Consider the following 23,513-nt stretch of genomic DNA (forward strand, 5'->3'; position numbering starts at 1 on the left):
TCTGTTCTCTGTCTGTTTGCTTCGTGTTCTTCTTTGTCCACTTCTGTTGTTGTCAGCGGCACAGGAATCTGTTTCTTTTTGTTGCGTCATCTTGTTGTGTCAGCTCTCCTTGCATGCAGTGCCATTCGTGGGCAGGCTGAACTTTCTTTCGTGCTGCGCAGCTCTCCTTATGGGGCGCACTCCTTGCGCATGGGGCTCCCCTACATGGGGGCACCCCTGCGTGGCACAGCAGTCCTTGCGCGCATCAGCACTGCGCATGGGCCAGCTCCACACGGGTCAAGGAGGCCCAGGGTTTGAACCGTGGACCTCCCATGTGGTAGACGGATGCCCTAACCACTGGACCAAGTCTCCTTCACTTTTCCATTCTTTTCTCTCTTCAATTTCAGGTGTTCTGTCTTCAGTATCACTTATTATTCTGTCATTCCTAGTCTGCTATTGTATGCCTCTAATGTATTTTTTAATCTCACCTATTGTGACTTTCATTACCATGAGCTCTGTTACTTTGCTGTTCAGGATTTCAGACTCTTTTTGTTTGCTCCATGTCTTTTTTTTTTTTTAAGATTTATTTTTTATTTCTCTCCTCCCCCCCCCCCCCGTCTGCTTTCTCTGTCCATTTTGCTGTGTGTTCTTCTGCATCCGCTTGCATTACCCAACGGCACTGGGAAACTGTGTCTCTTTTTTGTTGTGTCATCTTGCTGTGTCAGCTCTGCATGTGTGTGGCACCACTCCTGGGCAGGCTGCGCTTTTTTTCATGTCGGGCGGCTCTCCTTGCAGGGCGCACTCCTTGCACATGGGGCTCCCCTGCACGGAGACGCCCCTGCATGGCATGGCACTCCTTGCGCGCCGCAGCGCTGTGCGCGGGCCAGATTACCATGCGGGCCAGGAGGCCCTGGGGATCGAACCCTGGGCCCTCTATATGGTAGATGGACTCTCTGTCAGTTGAACCATGTCTACTTCCCTCAGTGTCGTCTTGAGGTCGTTTATCTCTTTAGCCATATTGTCTTTCGACTGAATTTGATTTTGGAAATTTGTATGCATCTCGCTAATTAGTACTCTCAAATCCTGCTTCTCTTCTGGGGCTTTGATATATTATTTTTCTTGGGCCATGTCTTCTATTTTCGTAGTATGGCTCATAATTTTTCTGAAATTGAGGCATCTGATTAGGATGTAGTTTACTCAGATGCTCAATTTCTTTCTCTTTTGTAGGGATTTAGTGGCAGGAGGCTGTGTGTCACCACTGCTCTTGATTATGGGCTTGACCTGGATTGTTAGGATTGTCCCTGCTAGTTGCTTTAAATTGGGCTTTAGACCCAGTAATTGGTTGCAGGCCCACTTCTGAAGGCCTTGGGGGAGGGAAGCTATAAAGGCTGAAAAATGCTTCTCTCACTTATATTTAAGATGACACTCTTTGGCAGCTCTCAGTTTAGTACCTGAGTGTATTTATTGCAATACTGACAGGATCAGTGTGATAGAGCTTCCTGCCTAGAGGCGAAGAGCCTTGTAATTCAAACTTAGAGACAGTTCTCCAGTCTGCTCTAGCAGCCCCCTCCTTTTTTGGTAGTAAATGTTTCCACTCCCCTCTGAGTCTTTAACTTGCAGTCCTGGTTTGTAGAGAAGGAGATTGGGAGAGTCATATATCTTTAGCCCCTTACTGGCTCCCAAGGGAAACTATGGTGTGGCCCAACCTGGCCTGGAAGGGCTCCTGGAACTCAGCAGACCAAATTTGTGAGTCAAAAGCTGAGTCAGCCTTAGGCTGTGTCCCTTTCTCTCCCCTTTCCTGGGGAAGTGTGTCCTCAACAGTCAGTCCAGGTTAGAAGAGAGGCAGATGGCTAGGATTCCTTTGGGGGATCCCAGGGCAAACCAAGGTATCAAAGGGCTGGTGGGACACAGCAGAAAAAGTTTGTGGGTCAGAAGCTGAGTCAGCCTTAGACTGTGTCCCAATCTCCCCTTTCCTGGGGTGGTGGATCCCTGGAGCCCCCTTTGTAGGTGCAGACCTAGAGCTTAAGAATTCTAAAGTGTCTTTATTGTGGGGAGAGTGCCGGCAGCAGCAGCTATTGGTTTCAACTCAGTTCTGTAGTCAAGATCGCCCTCTTTCTCCTCTGGGTGGTGTCCATCCTTTGCCTGGTATCCTAAACCCTAGAAGATCTTTTCCCAGGCTGTTTCAGCCTGTCCTCTAGCCATTTTTCTGGAGAAGAGAGTTATGTGTCTTTCCGCCATCTTCCCAGAAGTCCTCCCTTTCATATGTTTGATGTTTGGATTTTCCATTTCTCCGAAGAAAATTGTTTGGGTTTTTTATAGGAATTGCATTGAATCTATAAATCGTTTTGAATAAGATTAGTATCTTAACAGTATTTTGTCTTCCACTTCATTAACATGGAATATCCTTCCATTTATTTAGTCTTCTTAGATTTCTTTTAGCAATGTGCTGTAGTTTTGCCTCTACAAGTTCTTTGCGTCCTTGGTTAGATTTATTACTATAAGATATTTGATTGATTTCAGTTGCTATTATAAATGGAATTTTTTCTTGATTTCCTCTGTAAACACTACCAATTTTTGGTTGTTGATCCTGTACCCTGCTCCTTTGGTTGCAGATTTTTCAGGATTTTCTGTATATATAGGATCATGTCATCTGCAAATAAGGAAAGTTTTACTTTTTCCTTTCCAGTTTGGATAACTTTTGTTTTTTTTTCTTGCCTAATTGCTGTGGCAGGAACTTCTAGTACAGTCTTGAATAACAGTAGTAACAGTGGGTATCCTTGTCTTAATTTCTGATCATAGAGCTTTCTGTCTTTCAGCATTAAGTGGGATATTAGCTGTGGGGTTTTCACATATGCCCTATTATCGTGTTGAGGAAGATGAAGTGTTTTTATCAAAAAGGGGTACTGTATTTTGTCTCATGTCTTTTCTGCATCAATTGAGATGATCATATAGTTTTTTTCCCCCCTTCATTCTGTTAATGTGTGGTATATTACATTGAGTTTCTTATTTTCAACCAACCTTGAATACCAGGGATAAATCCCAAAGATCTTGGTGTATAATTACTTTAATATGCTGTTGGATTGTTTGTTAGCATTTTCTTGAGGGTTTTTGCACCTATCTATATTCATAAGAGATACTGTTCTGTAGTTTTCTTGTGGTATTTTTACCTGGCTTTGGTATAAGAGTGACGTTGGCCTTGTAAAATGAACTTGGGAGTGTTCCCTTCTCTTCAGTTTTTGGAAGCTTTTTTTTTTTTTTTTAAAGATTTATTTATTTATTTATTTTCCCCCCCTCCCCTGGTTGTCTGTTCTTGGTGTCTATTTGCTGCGTCTTGTTTCTTTGTCCGCTTCTGTTGTCGTCAGCGGCACGGGAAGTGTGGGCGGCGCCATTCCTGGGCAGGCTGCTCTTTCTTTTCACGCTGGGCGGCTCTCCTCACGGGCGCACTCCTTGCGTGTGGGGGTCACCCTTGCGTGGCACGGCACTCCTTGCGCGCATCAGCGCTGCGCATGGCCAGCTCCACACGGGTCAAGGAGGCCCAGGGTTTGAACCGCGGACCTCCCATATGGTAGACGGACGCCCTAACCACTGGGCCAAAGTCCGTTTTCCCGAGTTTTTGGAAGCTTTTGAGCAGAATTGAAATAATGTCTTCTTGGAATGTTTCATAAATTTCCCCTGTGAAGCCATCTTGTCCTGGGCTTTGCTTTGTTGGGATTTCTTTGATTACTGATTCAGTCTCTTTACTAGTAATTGGTGTGTTGAGATTTTCTATTGCTTCTTAAGGTAGTGTAGGTAGTTTTGCATGTGTCTAAGAATGTGTGCATTTTATCATGGTAATCTGATTTATTGCTGGACATTATTCAAAGTATTTTCTTAGACTTTTTTTTTATCCCCCTTTTCTCATTTTCGTTATTTGTGTCATTTTTCTTTGTCTAGCTATAGGTTTGTAAATTTTATTAATCTTCTCAAAGAACTATCTTTTAATGATAAAAATGACTTTTTTACTGACTTAATTTCCTTTGGTTAAAATCAACAATGATGTGGGTTTCCATATGTGTAATTCCTGATATGATTTTTCTTAATTTGCAGACCATGAAGACTACGACCCACAAACTGTGAGACTGGGAAGTAGATATAGTCATGTGCAAGAAGTCCAAGAACGGCTTAACTTTCTTAGGTTTGTTTTAAACAATAAGTGTTCTTCTGTTTAAGGCAGAGTTAATGTGTTGTATGGCTACATCTTTGTTAGGTGGTTTGCTACCACCACCACCCGCATCCCCCGCCGTTGACTATTTCCCACTTAAAAATTCATTGCCTAAAATCCATATGACATTTCCCTATGTGGGTGTTACTAAATATTTTTAAAGTTACTAAATATTTCTAAATATTTTACCTTTTTTTCTTCTTTGCAGTATTTAAAGAGAAAACATTTTAAATGTTAATAGGCTTTTTTTGTTTGTTTTTACACTAGAAATGAGTTTATTTTTAAAGGCTCATTTTCATGTTTTTTTTTTTTTTTTAAAGATTTATTTATTTATTTAATTCCCCCCCCCCCCCCCCCCCCCCCCCCCGGTTGTCTGTTTTCTGAGTCTTTTTGCTGCGTCTTGTTTCTTTGTCCGCTTCTGTTGTCGTCAGCGGCAGGGCAAGTGTGGGCGACGCCATTCCTGGGCAGGCTGCACTTTCTTTCCGGCTGGGCAGCTCTCCTTACGGGTGCACTCCTTGCGCGTGGGGCTCCCCTATACGGGGGCACCCCTGCGTGGCAGGGCACTCCTTGCGCGCATCAGCACCGCGCATGGGCCAGCTCCACACCAGTCAAGGAGGCCCGGGGTTTGAACCGCGGACCTCCCATGTGGTAGACGGACGCCCTAACCACTGGGCCAAAGTCCGTTTCCCCATTTTCATGTTTTGACAGACATATTTTGATATTAATGATATCATGGGCACTGAGGAAAGTAGGGCAAAAGACTGCTTGGGCCAGCACACCAACAGGGTGGTTTGAATCCTCTGCTGTCTTGTTATGCTAACAAGGACTGACAAAGGCTATCTTAAGTCATATGTTAATAATGTTACTTCTGATGGGGATAAGAAAAAGAAGTTCATTCCACTAAGCCAAAGCCAAAATAGTCCAAGGTTGGATAAAATGCCTTTTGTTGTTGTTGTTGTTAAAATTTTTGAGTGTTTTCTTATAAAGTCAAAACCATATCACATAGCAGAAGAACCTGTTTGGATCATAAGTGCGCTAAGGTAAAATGCCCAGACTATCAGCACTTCAGAAAATCGATTACATTTGTTATTTTGGTTTGTACTCTTGAGCTGTGTTAATTACATACTTCTATTTATTGAACTATATGCTCACTTATGTGTTAATTACATTCTATTTATTGAACTATATGCTCATTTATATAAGTATTTAATCATTTTAACTTGAAAAATTGTAGCCACCATATTTTTAAGAAATTTGACATTTGTTTACAGTGAAGTTTTTGTTGGTTTTTGGTTTTTAACCACCCAGATAGAAGGACCTGTCTCCCCAAATTGAGAATCTCTGCCATAGTGAGCAAATGTTATGGAATTGACATGTGTTATCCCTTAGGTTTACTAGGACAGAAAAATGGTTATTATTAAACCATTTCCAAGTTTAGAATCAGAGGACCTCTTATAATCTATTCTGGTATCTGCTCTATTAGTATTTATCTATGTGACCTATAGCAATTTACTCAAGGAAAAGGAACCTAACATTTAGTGCCAGTTGTATATTTGACTTTGTGTTAAACACTTGATAGTTAAATTTAATCCTCATAGCAACACAGTGAAGCAGGTATTATTTCCATTTGTTTAATAAGAAAATAGAGATTCAGATTGCTTAAAGTAACCAGTCTGAAATCACACAGCCAGTCTGTGATAGAGAGTTGATTTTCTAAAGTAGGTCTGATTTTGAAGTCTACGCTCTTTCTATTACACTAGTAATTTTTCATACATATGTTGGAGACTTAGGGCGTCTGAAGAGGTGAGGTGCCTGGAAGGTTTTGGACTAAAAGTGGGGAATTTCATCCCCATTTTCTCCTTCCTTACTTTCTCCTTCTTTCTAACAACAGAGGCATTGCCACTTCTATTTTATACGTTGGACTTCTGTATGTGAATTTTGTTTGAAGAAAGATCTGTTGCTGTCTTTAAAAAAGAGAAAACTTTGAAAATAACTGCATTTTATTATACCAGACTTCATTTTCCTCATCTTTAAATTAAGGATGGGTGGGATTAGATAGGAGTAGATGCTACAAGCCTTCTTCAAATTCAGCAATTCTATGAGATAATCAAAGACCCTAAAATTTAGATCCAAAATCTTGGAAATGGAGAGGAAACCTAACATAACTTCATGCAGCTTTCTTTGTAATTGGGCATGGTGCCACCATTATGTTAACTAAAAATTATCAAGTTAACATTCAGAGTAAAAGGAGATGTTTTCTTTCTGTTGTTCATAGACATGGCAGACAAAATGGGTGGGTGAATGCTAAAAGAAATTAGAAAGTTAATTGAAGAAGGAGACTGTATGTAGCAGAATTCACCTTCATTATTGTCTTAATGGCCAAAACAACAATCATACAACTAAAATGACCCTTGAGAACATCACTGAATAATTGATAAGCATCCTATTGATGAGTGGCATAAAATGTTTCTATCATATGTTGATTTTATTAAATATAGTGAAATACTGATTGATGAGTATTATATAATCAAATTATTAAATTTTGAATCACTTAGCAGAATACCTCTTTTTCCAATGATGCCGTCTAAACAGGATGCTAAGTCTTTTATTCTAAACTCAACCTATTAAACATTTAAAATGACGGATTTCAAAGAATAAACTATTTGAGTTCAGAGAACAAGTCTTTTATTCTTATTTAGGTCTAATCACATAGCAGAGTTCCTGGCACATAGTTAGTGCCCAATATATGCTTGTTAAATGAATGCATTTTAATATATAGTATTTTTTAGTATCAGATAAAGGTTTAGAAATAAGATCTTTTGAAAGAATTGATATTTTTATCTGTAGTTAAAATATAATTATGTTAAATGTTTCATTTTCTATGTATCCTGCTAGGTTGCTCTTGAGTAGAAAACTTACATAGATACTAATTGTTAATTTTTTGTTTTTAAAGATTTTTATTAAAGGATGGCCAACTATGGCTCTGTGCTCCTCAGGCAAAACAAATATGGAAATGCTTAGCAGAGAATGCAGTTTACCTTTGTGATCGTGAAGCCTGTTTTAAATGGTATTCCAAATTGATGGGGGATGAACCAGACTTAGATCCTGATATTAATAAGGACTTCTTTGAAAGTAATGTGCTTCAGCTTGATCCTTCCCTGTTAACTGAAAATGGCATGAAATGTTTTGAGCGATTCTTCAAAGCTGTGAATTGTCGAGAAGGGAAACTAGTTGCAAAAAGGAGAGCCTATATGATGGATGATTTGGAGTTAATAGGATTAGACTACCTTTGGCGGGTAAGTGAAAAGGAAATTTGTAAACGTTGTATCTGATGTAGTTTTTCAAATAGGTAAGGGATTGTAATTTTGCATATAAATTATATGCATTTTATTCTACTCTGTTGCTTATCCTAGAAATCTGGGGTAGTAATTGTTCAACTTTATGTTCTAGGTATGTTATTTGCCAGTGGGTCCCGGTCCTCCCCACCACCTCTTTCTTCTTTCTCTCTGTTCACTTCTGCCACTGATGTTCCTATTGTCTTGGCTTAGGGTCTTTCTCTTTGAGGTGCTTTCAGAGGTATACTAGCCCATTGTCCACCTACACATCTTTCTGGTAGTCCCCCCTTCCCTTTTTTCCAATTTTCGCTCAGTGTTGATTCGTTCTTCCCCTTCAGTGTAATTTTAGATTGTCATAAATTTAATGCTAAAATAGAGGGCAGAAGAGAAGACTTTATTTAGAAGAGATTATAAATGTATACTTTTATTGGCACTGTTTAACTTTTTCAGTATTTTAAATACCTTGGGAAATAAAATATGTTCTATCTAAAGCTAATCTTTTGTCCTGATAATATTAATATGTTATTCCTATCTTTAAAAATCTGAACTGTTTTTCAGCAGTTTATATTGTTTTTTGGATATGAAATATTTTTCTGCAAACTATATAGATTTTTACCATTTATTTAAAAGTATTTAAATGTTTAAGTCAGTGGTTTTCATAGTTTTAAACAAACCCTTTTTAAAATAATATAAACTTACATGATGCTTCTGAATGTAAAACTAGTTGAAGTAAAGAAGGCAAACCTGCTTCATTTTGCTCAGTCTGCCCTTGCTTCCCTTCTTTCCTTCTCCAAACCTCTTATAGGTATGAGTCCAGAAACACCACCTCAGATCCCTCAGGTTCTGACATAGTTTGAAAACCCCTGATTTAATTAGATGAATTTTACAGATTTATAAAAGTCGGGGGTGGGGGTAGCCCTTTATGCTAAACTGTATTTCATATAGTCCATTTCCTTTCAGCTAATATGAATTCCTCCTTGGATACCTCACTCTCTATGTTACCAAGATGTTGAATTGCAGGGTTAAATAATACTGGTCAAAGCATGTTGTATCCTTAGTAAAATGTGTAGTTCATTCTTTAATGAATTGCTTTATTGAAAGATTTTAGTTTTGCACGTATTTTTCTTTTAGTCTGTTTTTCTCAATTTTACTTGATTGCCAAAGTCAACTTAGCATTAAGTTATTTTAATGCTGTATTAAATATAACTGAGGATATGGTTTGAATTTGAAAGCCTTATATATACCTCGAAAGGTGTTAACACTTTATTCTTTTTGAACCTAGGTTGTGATTCAGAGTAATGATGATATTGCCAGCAGAGCTATAGATCTCCTTAAAGAAATATACACAAACCTTGGTCCGAGGTTACAGGTCAATCAGGTGAGGACTGATGTGCATTAAAAAAGACTTCCGGGGGAAGTGGATTTGGCCCACTGGATAGGGTGTCCACCTGCCACATGGGAGGTCCAAGGTTCAAACCCAGGACCTCCTGACCCATGTGATGAGCTGGCCCACGCACAAGGAATGCACCCCTTAAGGAGAGCCGCCCCACGCGAAAGAAATTTCAGTCTGCCCAGGAATGGCACCGCACACATGGAGAGCGGATGCAGCAAGATGACACAACAAAACAAGACACAGATTCTGGGTGCCGCTGACAAGAATACAGGCGGACACAGAAAAACACACAGTGAATGGACACAGAAAGCAGACAACCGGGTGGGGGGGGGGATTAATAAATAATCTTTTTTTAAAAAAAAACACCTTCCACAAATTAGATACTGATTGAAAGAACTCTGTTTTATAGGAATTTTTTCTCTTTAATTCAGAATTAGAAATTTTATTTCAACTCATTAAAAACAAAATATTTAGTCCATGTTCTCATACAAAATGCTCACTAAATGAGTTTTGCTTTATCTTGAGGTGATTGGGGTTATTTTGACTATATTTTACTTATGGGTTGAAGTAGCAAGAGATTTGACTGGATTGATTTTGATACTGATACCTAATCTTGAAGTTCACTTTTTTACTATCTAATTTATACTTTCTTTCTTAAGTAACACGAGCCTCCTTTTGAGAAACAATGTTTATTGTCAGTATAGACTCTCCGGTTAAGTATGATTGTGGTTAATTGGGAGCTATCTTTAAATAATTTTGGCTATCTTTAATTAGGTTAATGTCATATTTAATTTGTACATTTCACAGCAACTTGAACTGTTTATTTGGTCCATTATTTGTAGGTGGTGATCCATGAAGACTTCATTCAGTCTTGCTTTGATCGTTTGAAAGCTTCCTATGACACATTGTGTGTGTTGGACGGTGACAAAGACAGTATTAATTGTGCAAGACAGGAAGCCGTTAGAATGGTTCGAGTATTAACTGTTTTAAGGGAATATATAAATGAATGTGACAGTGATTATCATGAGGAAAGAACAATTCTCCCTATGTCAAGGTTTGTGAATAATTGATCTACCACTGCTAATTCATAGTTATTTGGTATTTTCCTAGCCATTTGATCAAAAAGGTGACTGTACCACATGAGGAAGTTTTTGCATAGTGTAGACCCTTGTTTTCCAGGGTCCGGTTTTATTTTGCTTTTTTTTTTTTGACAAGCATTCTCGCTCATAAGGTCCCAGTTTCCTCTCTTTATTGTTTTCTTTTTCCATTGACATTATTGTCCATGAAGTGTTACTGATACTTTATAGTTGAAGTGTTTTCACTTTGATGTCATTCATTTGCATTGTTAAAAAATAACATAGATTAAAGAGTTTGGAGAGAATTCTTAAAAGCTACTTTGTCACATAGCCAAGATATCAAGAAATTTTTAAATGATCTGCTAAACTCTTTTGTTTTCACTATATAGTAAATTCAAATGGTATTTATATTTAGAGATTGATATTAAGAAATTTTCAGGATAAAAAGTGTGCTTTTTTGCATTTTTGTTGATGTGCTCAAGCTAAAATTTGTCTCCCACAGTTAAAAAAAGTCTTAGTGAATTGGGCTTATTTTTTATAGCATAAAAATAAGTGAAATGTTACTCCTGTCTCTGTTGTAATTTATTGTGACTAGACACCTCATTTTCTGCAACCATATGTATAAGAGTAACAAAAGTGGAATATGGTTATTGTGTTTTCAAGATTATATTTGTAGTTAAAAGGAGGATTATATTTTATTTTCAAAATTCTAAAAGTAAAGTAGCTATCTTTAATTCCCTCTTGTTTTGTAAGAAAGTATTGAATATTAAATGACCAGTTTAATTTTCTTGGCAACAGTATTTGAAGGTTTGCTTAATATGACTGTGTCTTCCTTTTTTTTCCCCCAGAGCTTTCCGCGGTAAACACCTCTCTTTTATAGTTCGATTTCCAAACCAGGGCAGACAGGTTGATGATTTGGACGTATGGTCTCATACAAATGATACAATTGGTTCTGTGCGACGGTGTATCCTTAATCGTATTAAAGCCAATGTAGCCCATACAAAAATTGAACTCTTTGTGGGTGGTGAGCTGATAGATCCTGCAGATGACAGAAAGTTAATTGGACAGTTAAACTTAAAAGATAAATCAGTAAGTATGTATAATTATCAGACTTTTCAAGGAAATTAAAACAGGCTGTTTTTCATTTATTCAGTACATGTTAAATGAACATTTGTTATGTGCAAGTTTCTGTGTTAGATATTTGGTTTTTAACAGTAAATAAGACAGGCATCATAGCACTTAAAATGTGCTAGAGGAAAGGATTTTTTTTTTTAAACCTGCATAAGTGGTTATGTTAGATAATACTTTATAACTATAATTGTAAAGTTTTAGAGCACATAGTGTTTTGTTTTTTCCAAAAAAATTTTTTCGTATTTCACTAAGTTCTGTGTTTTTTGTAAGTACTTTTCTTGTCTTTAATACTAATGTAGTACATCATTTTCAGCTAATTACAGCCAAACTTACACAAATAAGTTCCAATATGCCTTCAAGTCCTGATAGTTCTTCAGATTCTTCAACCGGATCTCCTGGAAACCATGGTAATCATTACAGTGATGGTCCCAATCCAGAAGTGGAAAGCTGTTTGCCGGGGGTGGTGAGTAGATACAGTTTTGAGCTACTGTATACAAGGCATTATTCTAGGATCTTTGGGAATAACAAAGTATATAGGCTAGTTCATTTTTCTTGAGAAACCTTTTCACTTTACTGAGGCGAAATATCCTGTAACTACAGTTAGCCATCCACTTCTGAATGGATCCTGCCAAAAGGTACTTATAACTTAGTTGAAATTTAAACAAAGTTCCCCCATGGATATAGTATCACGTTTGCATAAAATTAATGTATTTTGGAGCTTAAGTATAACTAACAAATATATAAATATAGAAAAATACCCCTGTTAAGTTGATCTTTCCTTTAGAACTGTTTTGGTAGGAAAATATCTGTGCTCTTTCTTAGAGCATTAACATATTTTGTATCTAAAGAAGCAACAACTCTTTTCTCCTCCCCCTCCAACCCCTTGAATTTTAATGGCTACAATAACAGCCACTCCAGTGGCTGAAGGATTTGGTTCCCTACAATTGGGTTAGGAATTTAACAAGTCGAGGACATGTTTGCTTTTTATATGTACATATGTACAGAATCTAATAATTGAGCGCTATGTGAGAGAAATAATTTAACAAAACAGTAAAACAGCTATCACAAAGAAATAATTGGAGATGGTTTGAATGATGTATTCAGTCTACATCATGAAGGATTTGAAAAAATGAGATGATGAAAACAGACTGTTTCAGAGAGTAGAAATGGCATAAGCAAAAGTGTAGAGATAAACAAAAAGAAATTTATTGGGGAGACTTTTTTGGGGGAGTAATTTACAGGTAAATGTTTTACATATTTTGTATTCTAGATAATGTCACTTCATCCCAGATACATCTCTTTCCTCTGGCAAGTTGCAGACTTGGGTAGCAACCTAAATATGTCGCCTCTTAGAGATGGAGCAAGAGTACTTATGAAACTTATGCCACCAGGTAAGAATTTTTAAAAAAGAAGAAGAATGTTGTTACAGTACATGTTGGACAATAAAGGGAGATGTTAGCAAATTCTGTTTTTGAATGGGACATGGTTTATGGAATAGACCTCAAGCAGCAGTTGGCAAATTCCAGCCTTCAGGCCAAGTGCAGCCCACTACCTGTTTTATAAAGCCCAAGAGTTTTACAAAACATGATTTTTACATTATTAAGTGACTTTTTAAAAAAAATTCAAAGAAGATTAATGTTTTATGACAAATTAGATGGAAATTTTATGTAATTCAAATTTTAGTGCCTTTAAAGATTTATTGGAATACAACCATTCTCATTGTTTATATATTGTCTGTGGCTGCTTTTGAGTTAAAACAGCCATGCTTAGTATTTGAGCAGAGACCATATGTCCTGCAAAGCGTAAAATATTTATTGTCTGAGCTTTTGCAGAAAACATTTGCCTACCCCTCGACTATAGTGTCGATCATGTATCATCCATAGTATTGCTGAAAAGAAATTTTCCATGGGTAGCAAAAAAGCAGTATAGAAGGGAATAATTCATTTTTTCTTACCAAACCAAAATATGAACCAGAAAGTCAGAATTATTGAAAGGCTTATGATGAAAAAAATGTCCATCTCTTTCCTCACCCATTCCATTGATCTCAACATCTTTTCCCCCCTTGTTAGAAACAACCACTTTCACCTTTTAGCTTTTATTTTTATATGTGTATATACCATCATGTCTGTAAATAATATTCTTGTATAGCTGTTTGTCACTTTTAGAAATATCTACTAATGTTCTATCATGCAGTGAAAACTTAAACAGTCCCATAGCCTCCCAATTTTTGCTTAACTCCATATTCAGCATTAGTGCTTTCAGTGAGGCTTTGTGAAAATACTGTAGTTCACTAGATTATTGACAACCTTTTCACCTGGATTTAATAATTGCCCCTTTCAGTTTCTTGATTTTCTGTATACTATAACTGTCACTGATTCTTCCCATATACTCTTTAGTAACCTCTTAAAATAATTTTCCATATGGTCAGATGCATTATACAATGTTGGCTCCACTGTGTTCCTGGATCTTTTTCTTTACTTCCATCTGATCTATATGCACCCATCATTTTGGGACTTTCCACAACTTTCCTGTGACTGATCCTGTTCACTGACTTCTATGTCTTGGGCCTTTCTGAAGTACTTTTTTTTTTTTGATGTTATTTCATTAAACAGTCATTCATCAAACTTTTTCTTCCCTCTTTCCTCCCCTCCCACCCCAGTTGTCTGCTCTCTGTGTCCATTCGCTGTGTGTTCTTCTGTGTCCACTTGTATTCTTGTCAGCGGCACTGGGAATCTGTCTTTCTTTGTCGCGTCATCTTGCTGCATCAGCTCTCCTTTTGTGCGGTGCCACTCCTGGGCAGCCTGCACTTTTTAAGCACTGGGCAGCTCTCCTTACGGGGTGCACTCCTTGCGTGTGGGGCTCCCCTACACGGGGGACACCCCTGCATGGCAGGGCACTCCTTGGCGCACATCAGCACCGCGTGTGGGCCAGCTCATCGCACGGGTCAGGAGGCCTTGGGTTTGAACCGCAGACCTCCCATGTGGTAGGCGTACGCTCTATCTGTTGAGCCAAATTGACTTCCCCTCCTTCATTTTCTGAAGCACACCCTACTATAGATATCTAAGTACATGGGTACTGTTTTTCTTTTATTTTTTCTTTTTATTTTTTTGAGACATTGCTTATCTGAATGCAGCCAGACACATTTGGTTGATAGTTTGGGCATATAATTCTAAGTTGAAAATTTGTTTCTTATAACCTGTGGTCTTCTGATATGATATGAAGACCAAAGCTCTCTTTAGTTCTATTTCTTTGCATGTGATTTTTGTTTTTGGAAGCTTTAATTTTACCTTTTAGTTATGAAATTTCATGGTGAGAGGACTTTCATGGGTCTCACTGGGCCTGGATATTCCTCAGTTGGGGGAGATTTGTATTCTTTCTTGGCTAGTTTTCTTCTCACCATTTTCTTTTTTATGTGTTTTTGCAGTGGCTGTGAGTATGGTGTTGAATCTACTGTATCTACTTTTATTTTCCCCAGATATTCTAGTGTTACTTTCTCAGGAACACTTTCTTTTTTACAGATGATCCTTTCCCATGTCACATTCCAGTGTTTCTGCTCTAGTGTATGTGTTGCTCTAAAATTCTTCAGAATTTATGCACTAAAAGTAATAGGGCTTATGGGAAAAAATAGAGTTGGAACAGATATATTTAATCCTAGCTACCTTTTTTTCTTTTTAAACACAACCTTACAGAAAAATTCAACTTTTTTTGGTAACCATTTGAAAGTAATTTGTTGGTCTCCTGTCCCATCACTGTCAAATACTTTAGTGTGTATTCACAGTAAAAATGGATTTACTTCAATATAACCAGAATGTGGCCATCTGAACCAGGAAATTAACATTGATATGTTTCTATCATCTAGTTAGCAGATCTTCTCAAATTATGTCTTCAAAAGCAAAAAGATCTAGTTCGGAATCAAGCATTACATTTAGTTGACATACCAGTTTAGTTTCCTTCTAGATGTTCTTTGACTTTTATGACCTTGACGTTTTTGAAGATTATGTGCCAATTATTTTGTAGAATATCCATCAATTTAGATTTTGTCTTTTCCATCATGGTTTGATTCAGGTTATGCATCTTTTTTGACAGTACTGCAGAAGTGATTCTCTGTTCTTCTCAATGCATCCTGTCAGGTGGTGTGCAAATTCAATTTTTCCCATTACTTGGTGTTGTTCACTTTGATCACTTGAACATTTGCCATGCTTCTCCACTGTAAAAAGACTGTTTCCCCTTTGTATTTTGTGTGAGATGTAGTGAATTTGTGGATTTCAGAGTTGACCAAGATTTGACCGCTAGATCTCAGTAACATGCAGCCATTTATTGGGGGCCACACCATGATAGATTTGCAGTGGGAGGGGCAGGCCCTCGCAGCAGGAAACTTTCCAGAGGCCATCCCTGGGAGGCAGCCACTAGAGGGGGAAGCAAGGTACAAGAGGAATACTCCCAAACTCTTAGGGGAGTTGAAAGGGTGGCATGCTTTTTTTCCCATCAAACATTTACTCACTAGTTTTATCATGCATTGTGATTTTTATCTAAATCGATTATTACTATGATGGTTGCAGAATGGTAATTTTTAAATAACTTCCATCATTCCTTCTGATGTTACTAGTTCACATTCTGTAAAGTGGAGTTTTGCCTTCTTTATTATGTATATATATATTCAGTATTTATCCATAGATTCTTTTTTTTAAAGATTTATTTATTTCTCTCACCTTCCCCACCGCGCCCCCCCCCCCCCGGTTGTCTGTTCACTGTGTCTCTTTGCTGCGTCTTCTTTGTCCACTTCTGTTTTCAGTGGCACGGGAATCTGTGTTTCCTTTTGTTGCGTCATCTTGTTGTGTCAGCTCTCCGTGTGTGTGGCACCATTCCTGGGCAGGCTGCACTTTCTTTCGCACTGGGCGGTTCTCCTTATGGGGCGCACTCCTTGTGCGTGGGGCTCCCCTACACAAGGGACACCCGTGCGTGGCACGGAACTCCTTGCACTCATCAGCACTGTGCATGGGTCAGCTGCACACGGGTCAAGGAGGCCCGCGGTTTGAACCGCGGACCTCCCATGTGGTAGACGGACACCCTAACCACTGGGCCAAGTTTGCTGCCCGTAGATTCTTTTTTATTTAGTGGGTTATACCCATTATAATCATTATTCTGATGCTCAGCTATCCCAGAAGTGGCCAGTGGAATCGCCTACAAGGTGGATCCAGTGTCTTACATGTGTGTGTATTTAAAGAGTTACTTATTTTACTTTATTTTTTTAAAACCCCACCTCCCCAATGGTTGTGCCATCTGTCTGCTAATTGTTTTACTCACCTCCAGGAGGCACCAGGAATCAAACCTGGGACCTCCCACATGGGAGGCCAAGTACCCAGTGGCCTGAGTCTTATCCACTCCCCACGGGCTGGGTTGTCTGCTGGCTTGTGGCATCTGCTCATGGCAGTGGGTGTAACATCTGCTCCTCTTCTTTAGGAAGCACTGGCACCCAACTGGTGTCCTGGTAAAATGACATGTTGTCAGTTTATTACTAAAATTGATGGAGGAGATGACTATTTAATGACATGAGAAGTTACTCACAAATGTCTTATGGTGAAAACTTAACCTTTCGCTTAAGTTTTATGTCACTATATTCCTTTAGACTAGGAAAAACCAACAATTTCAGCACAATTTGAAAATTGTTTGATATGACAGCTATTTCCAGGCCTGTTGAAGTTAATTTAGCCTAAGAAAATTGCAGTAATTTTCAAAAGAGGTTTTTAGTTAAGTAAGATTGTACTCTCTCTTTTTTAATCAAGTGCTGTTTTAGTCATAGGACAGTTACCTTGGAATAACTTGATGAGTCAATCAACTTTAGAAAGTATTTTGATATTAAGTTTAATGTCTGATATCTAATACTTCATTGTGTCATGGCATTTTAAAAATTTTTACTGTGTCTTTTTCACTGATTTAAAATAAACTCATTTTAATGTTAGAACAAAAGGAAAACTCACTGCTGCTTACTTTGAGGTCAATATTAGGCGATACTCCATTTTTTGGATAATGTTTGCTTCTTTTTTTTTTGTTTAAACATTCAGCTTCTAGGGAACCACTAAGCCTTTTTTCAGTAAAGCAAGATAGTTAGCATGTAGTGTCAAAGGGGGCAAACAAAAGAGAAGTTGGTGAGAAGAATTTGTCATTTTTCTTTTCAATAAACTCCTTCCTTTTAAAGTGTTTTACTTGTTTGTTTGGTTGGTTTTTTTGTGTGTGTATATCCGCTGGGTGTATAAGACATGTTAATTTGCAGTCCCTTCATATTTAAATTGATTGGCTAAAAGAACCGTGGTTGATTTTTACCAATTCCGGTCTGATTATATCTTGTGAAGTTTGAGCCTGTAACTCAGCTGAATTGATTGTTATTCCATATTAAAATAGCCTTCAAAATATCAAAGTGGAATATTATAAATAAATGAATTATGTTTTGTTATAGACTGTGTCTCTCTTTTCTTTACAGATAGCACAACAATAGAAAAATTAAGAGCTATTTGTTTAGATCATGCAAAACTTGGAGAAAGCAGCCTTAGTCCATCTCTTGACTCCCTTTTCTTTGGTCCTTCAGCCTCACAAGTGCTATACCTAACAGAGGTTGGTTTTTTCCTTTTGAGTTCACTTTATTCTTTAAATTTGACTTTTTATATGGCAGTGTGAAGAACATGCATGAGATTGTAATGAAATATTTTCGAAATGGTCAAGAATTTCTTGGCAACGATTATAAAGGAAATAGAAAAAGTTACTAAATTATTTTTAACACCTTCTAATACATTCCTTTTTTCCTCCCCACTCCCTTATTTTTTTCCAGGTAGTCTATGCCTTGTTAATGCCTGCTGGTGCACCTCTGGCGGATGATTCCTCTGACTTTCAATTTCACTTCTTAAAAAGTGGTGGCCTACCCCTTGTCCTGAGTATGCTAACAAGAAATAACTTCCTACCAAATGCAGATATGGAAACTCGAAGGGGGGCCTACCTCAATGCTCTTAAAATAGCCAAACTGTTGCTAACTGCCATTGGCTATGGTCATGTTCGAGCTGTGGCAGAAGCTTGTCAGCCAGGCGTAGAAGGCGTGAATCCTATGACATCGGTAATAATAAATTTTCAAAAATCTTTTAAAGTTACTAAATTTCTAAATGACTCTTAAGTTAGGTGTATTCAAAATGTTTAAAGTACATTTCCAAAAGCATCTCACTTTGGAGGTTTTCTTTTATTAAATTATATTTGTATTAAAGGTACAGATACTCTTCTACTAACTTGAGAGGAATCCTGACTAAAATTTGTGTTCTTTTTTTTATATACATCATAAGAAAAGATTTTACTAAGTTACCAGTAGAAAATAAAGTTTCTAGGAAATGGCTTAGGTCTCAGGGAGATTGGAATCATTGTTAATTGTTTTTAGTGTGATAATGATATTGTGGTTATATTTAGAAGAAAAAGTCCCTATCTTTTAGAAGTAATTGCTGAACTGTTTTATAGATGGATTTCTATGATATCTGGAATTTGCTTCAAAACACTCCTAGGATGGAAAGTGGGGTTAGTTAGATAAAATAATTTTGGCTCTTTGTTGATAATTGTTGAAGTTGAATAATACTGTTTTCTCTGCTTTTGTGTATTTTAGAAATTTTCCATAAAAAGGAGAGTAAACATAAAAATGGCTTGTCTTATTACATGTTTTATCTGTTGGTTGGTTTATACAAGTAAAGAATAGAAATTCATAAAACTCTGTCCCCATTCCCCAAACAAGCTTTGTTTTGAATTGTGGCTTTCATGTTAGAATTTTTAAAAAATAGTTTACTAAGTTAAGAAACACAGGGCCTTATTTTGTTAGGATAGAAACAGATTCTTGTCGTGATCCTTGACAAAGGTACTTAATGAAGTACACAGAAAACTGTGGCATGTTTGCCTTTTTACCTTTTCTCTAGTCTTCATTCAGAAAGTATGCTGTGATGGATAGAAGGTACATAGTAGCCTCTAATTTCAAGGATATCACAGAATGCAAAACATATAAAGTAGACATGTTTTAAACACTTGTTGAAGAAATACTTTCAATATATAGAAAGAGTTACCACCTGAGAAGTAGTTGTATCGTTTATCTCCTGCAAGTTAAGCTTAGCCCCCGATGTAGAAACACAGGTTGGATGATCTGGAATGGAGTTTGTATAAGAAAGAGAGGAAGTCCAAATTGCTGGCAGTATGGAGTACTTTTTAAGTTCCCATGGGTTCCAGTGAATATGTGGAAAGTCATCCTGAGAGAGTGGTGATGAATGGGGAACACATGGGTATGGTTATATACAAATTATTTACTTCCAAATAAAATGGTTAACTTTTTTTTTTCAGGTCAACCAAGTTACTCATGATCAAGCAGTTGTGCTACAAAGTGCCCTTCAGAGCATTCCTAATCCATCATCTGAGTGTATGCTTAGAAATGTATCAATTCGTCTTGCTCAGCAGATATCTGACGAGGTTAGTATTAAACTTTTGAAGTTCTGAGATCCTGGATGGTTCATTTCTTTATACGCTCCACCCCCCATTAATTTAGAACTGATCCTTTTCACAATTTGAGGCATCGCTCTGTCCTTATGCCCTTTTGCAGTCATCCTTCCCTCCATCCCTGTCCCAGGCAACTAATTTTTTTTTCGTCATTATAGAGTAGTATTTATTTTCTAGAATTTTATATAAATGAAAGCATACAATATCTATTCTTTAGTGTCTGGCTTTTTTTTTTTTACTTGGAATAATGATTTTGAGATTTATTTCTTTGTTGTGTATCAGTAGTTTGTTCCTTTTTTTTTTTTTTTTTTTTTACTAAGTATTCCATTATGAATATTCAATGTTTTATTTATCCAAGTACTTTGTGGCAAGGACATTTTGATCTCGTTTTTTAGCTGTGAATAATGCAGTGAATATTCTGTGCAAGTGTGTGTGTGAATATAGATTTTTATTTCTCTTAGGTAAAAATCCAGAAGTGGAATGGCTGGGTCATCTTTGTAATCTTTTTAAGAATCTTATGAAATGTACAGGATCAAATACTAATTTTGAAAGCAATACTCTCTGTAATTGCTGTTAAATACAACAAACGGGATGATGGCAATTTGGAAGCCTAAAAACAGTGGTATTTCTTCATGGCCATTCCTGTTTCCTTTATAGAGAGAAACAGAACATTTTGTTTTTCTAGGGATTATTCCACTGTAATAGTCTGTCAGCAGTTTTAATAACTCATTATCTTGCAGGCTTCGAGATATATGCCTGATGTTTGTGTAATTCGAGCTATACAAAAAATTATCTGGGCATCAGGATGTGGGTCATTACAGCTAGTATTTAGCCCAAATGAAGAAATCACTAAAATTTATGAGAAGGTAAGGATTATTACAGAAATATATTCCTTTTAATGTTGCTTACTTGTGCATGTGATTGGATTTTTATTATGACTGCAATCTTTAAAGATCCAATCAATCACTTGTATCTTAATGGTTAAAAATTAACTGGTAATTGCTGTAGTTAAGATGAGAATATAGTAAAATTTTACTTTGAAGAGAAGCTACTTCAGAATCCTGCCATGAGGGTGCTTTTTATAATGAAACTGCCTCCCTACTTCTCATTGGAATCAGATATAAATATCTCACATTGTATTTGTTTTCCCCCATTCCTTTTAATTATTATTCTTGCATTATCCTCCTGTCTCCATAAATTTTGGTTTAGGTAAATGTTGGTTGTGGTGTGGCATTTAAGTATTTTTACTTGATTTTTCTTAGAGCGATCAAAAATAAGACTGTCAGCCAGTTAGGTTTAATTCTGTTGGATTAAGCTGTTTACAGAAGGGAGGCTATGTTTGGCTCTTTGATTTCCTGCCATATTTACCTGTCCCTAATGTCTACTACACATTTAGAAGGAAAAATTGAGTTACAGGAATGTCTCTGGCTTGGTAGATCTTCCCTTTTATGACCAACATAACCCTGATTTGCCTGGGATATATGTTAGTGTCTCACAGTTTCTGTCTGGTATGGTGTTGGGTATTCTTTAGCAAATATTTGAATGCCTATTCTGTTTCACGCATGTGCTAAAGTTACTACTTTTTGATGAATAAAGTCAGATTAGAATATATATACCCAAGCATACTTTAGGTTATAAAAAGTCTTTCAGAACCTTCCTGAATAATTGTCCAAAACAATTGCTTTTGAATAAAATGCCCCTAGAGGTAATCTGCATGATAAAACAGTACCTAACTGCGATGCAAAATGGTTCTTGAGAAAAGAACCATTATGGGTGCAGAAATATACAACTTCAGAAGATCTCCAGGAGCCTGACTGGCAAAGAAGCAATTGTTATGTTTGGTATGTTCCTTCAGTTCTCCTTGGAACATAGGAATATACTGGAATTAGATTTAATTTTCTGTAATAGTTATTTTCAGACTATTCCATAAGGGCCTCCAGTTGCAGGTGAAGAGGCTGAGACCAGATGGTTTCAGTGAGAAGTTTTAATGACTAACCAGAAGTTGTATGAGATGTTCCTTAAATGCATCTAGGTAACGTGCTCCTGATTGTAATTTTACAGACCAATGCAGGCAGTGAGCTGGACTTGGAAGATGAACAGGTTTGCTGTGAGGCATTGGAAGTGATGACATTATGTTTTGCCTTGATTCCAACAGCCTTAGATGCGCTTAGTAAAGAAAAAGCTTGGCAAACATTCATTATTGACTTACTATTGCACTGTCACAGCAAGTAAGTGGTTTTTTTTTAATTAATTGTAAGAAATTTGATCTTATTTTTTAAAGCAGACGTGAATTAATTTATGCTGACAGTTTTTTCTAGAAATCAAATATTTATTGTCTCCATGATAGCAACTTGGTTTTTAGGAAGTTTGATATAACCATGTTTTGCTTAGAGCTAAATTTGTTTGATTTTAGTATCTGCGAAATCCCAACATTAATTCTCAAAGCACTAATTAATTTTTTCTAATTTCACCATTCATTTTTGCTTAAGTAGTTATCAGGCTGTCTTGGCTTCCTAGATGTCAGGTTTGGGGTTCTGTATAGTGTGTGTGTGTTGTGAAGGTGTTAATTTGTAATATTGCAAGGCAGGGTTATTAGAAGAACTTTGGCAGTTTGCACTGACTTATAAAGCTCTTGTTTTCATTTTAAGAGCATTTACTCAGTGACATTGGTTTATTTTGTTTCAGGCTTCCCTTTTTATGTAAGTCAACGTAGATTTGTTGAAAATGTTGGTTTTCATCGTCTTAGATCATTCTGGTCCTGACTTCAAATTTGAGCTTCCATTAGCATCACTGTTAGGTGTAATTAATCTAACTTGTAAACATTTTGTGAAAAGGCACAAAAAATGTTCAGTTTGTTTTTTGTCCTTCAACATGACAAAAATCATTGATGAAAGAACAACATAAAGTGGAAATAAGCAATTTGCTGATATGAAATCTAGTGATAAAGCAGAAAAAGTATATAGTGTAATGGGGTAGGGTCAACTTGACCACTCCAGAGGATGATTTAAAGTGATTTAGTGTGGGTCTCAAATAGGAATTTCTACTGTTTTAAGATGTTCCTTGGGTAATTTCCTTAAAGACATCTATCCTAGCCCAGCATATTCAGAAACTCCTTTTAGTGGGATCTCCCAAAGCAGGCTTTGCTTGCTACCTTCTTGAGAAGACTTTATCATCTTTGGAAAACTCTGCATTAAAATAGCTAAATAGCTTGTGTGGGGGGATGAGTGGAAAAATAAGCAATTTTAATTAATTCAAATTTGGAAGTAGCCAATTTCTTATTATATGTTTTTTGTTTTTTTTTAATCTGAAACTAAATTAGGAACTTGGTTTAACAGGTTTTGCTCCCTACCTTTATGAAAATTCCCCTAATGGAAATTTAGAACCATTGCACCCCTCTCATACCTGAAACCTGTGCATAGTAGGGTAAAGTACTGTAGAAAACATTTCATCTCATATTGCCTCTGTTGCCTGGTCTGCTGCTATGGAGGAAAAAAAAACAGGAAAGGGATAGGGAGTGAGGGGATTGGTGGAGTTCCATTTTATATAGGATAGTCAGGGAAGACTTCAGTAAGAAGGTGACCTCTAAACAAAGCCCTAAAAGAGTAAAATAATGGTTCATGTTGATAATTGGGAAGTGTGTTTTAAGCGGAAGGAACAAGAGATGTAAATGTCCCAAAATAGGAGCATGCCTGACATATTAAAGAACAGGAGAGAGGGAGGCCAGTGTGGCTTCAACTCTGTGAGTAAGGGGGACAGTTAGAGGAAGTGAGATCAGAGATGTAACAGGCAGTCCATCTGTACAGGGTTTGATAAGGTATTGTAAGGATGTTGACTTTAACCTTAAGTGAAATGGGAATCCATCGGAGGATTTTGAGCAGAGGAATGATGTGCTC

General features: G+C 37.1%; 1 protein-coding gene across 8 annotated transcripts in view; it reads left to right on the top strand.

Moving 5' to 3' along the window:
• Positions 1 to 23,513, top strand: part of USP9X (ubiquitin specific peptidase 9 X-linked) — a 143,286-nt gene that overhangs the window by 90,927 nt on the left and 28,846 nt on the right. For all 8 annotated transcript variants that reach the window (XM_004467327.5, XM_058292216.2, XM_058292218.2 and 5 more), the window contains 12 exons: positions 4,066 to 4,153; positions 7,134 to 7,476; positions 8,798 to 8,893; positions 9,751 to 9,962; positions 10,833 to 11,073; positions 11,429 to 11,578; positions 12,386 to 12,506; positions 17,594 to 17,724; positions 17,939 to 18,217; positions 19,468 to 19,593; positions 20,361 to 20,486; positions 21,682 to 21,848. In XM_004467327.5, the coding sequence (XP_004467384.1) occupies positions 4,066 to 4,153; positions 7,134 to 7,476; positions 8,798 to 8,893; positions 9,751 to 9,962; positions 10,833 to 11,073; positions 11,429 to 11,578; positions 12,386 to 12,506; positions 17,594 to 17,724; positions 17,939 to 18,217; positions 19,468 to 19,593; positions 20,361 to 20,486; positions 21,682 to 21,848 (2,080 nt within the window). The remainder of the gene's footprint in view (positions 1 to 4,065; positions 4,154 to 7,133; positions 7,477 to 8,797; positions 8,894 to 9,750; positions 9,963 to 10,832; positions 11,074 to 11,428; positions 11,579 to 12,385; positions 12,507 to 17,593; positions 17,725 to 17,938; positions 18,218 to 19,467; positions 19,594 to 20,360; positions 20,487 to 21,681; positions 21,849 to 23,513) is intronic.

Source organism: Dasypus novemcinctus, chromosome X (genome assembly GCF_030445035.2).
Source record: "Dasypus novemcinctus isolate mDasNov1 chromosome X, mDasNov1.1.hap2, whole genome shotgun sequence".
Lineage (NCBI taxonomy): Eukaryota > Metazoa > Chordata > Mammalia > Cingulata > Dasypodidae > Dasypus > Dasypus novemcinctus.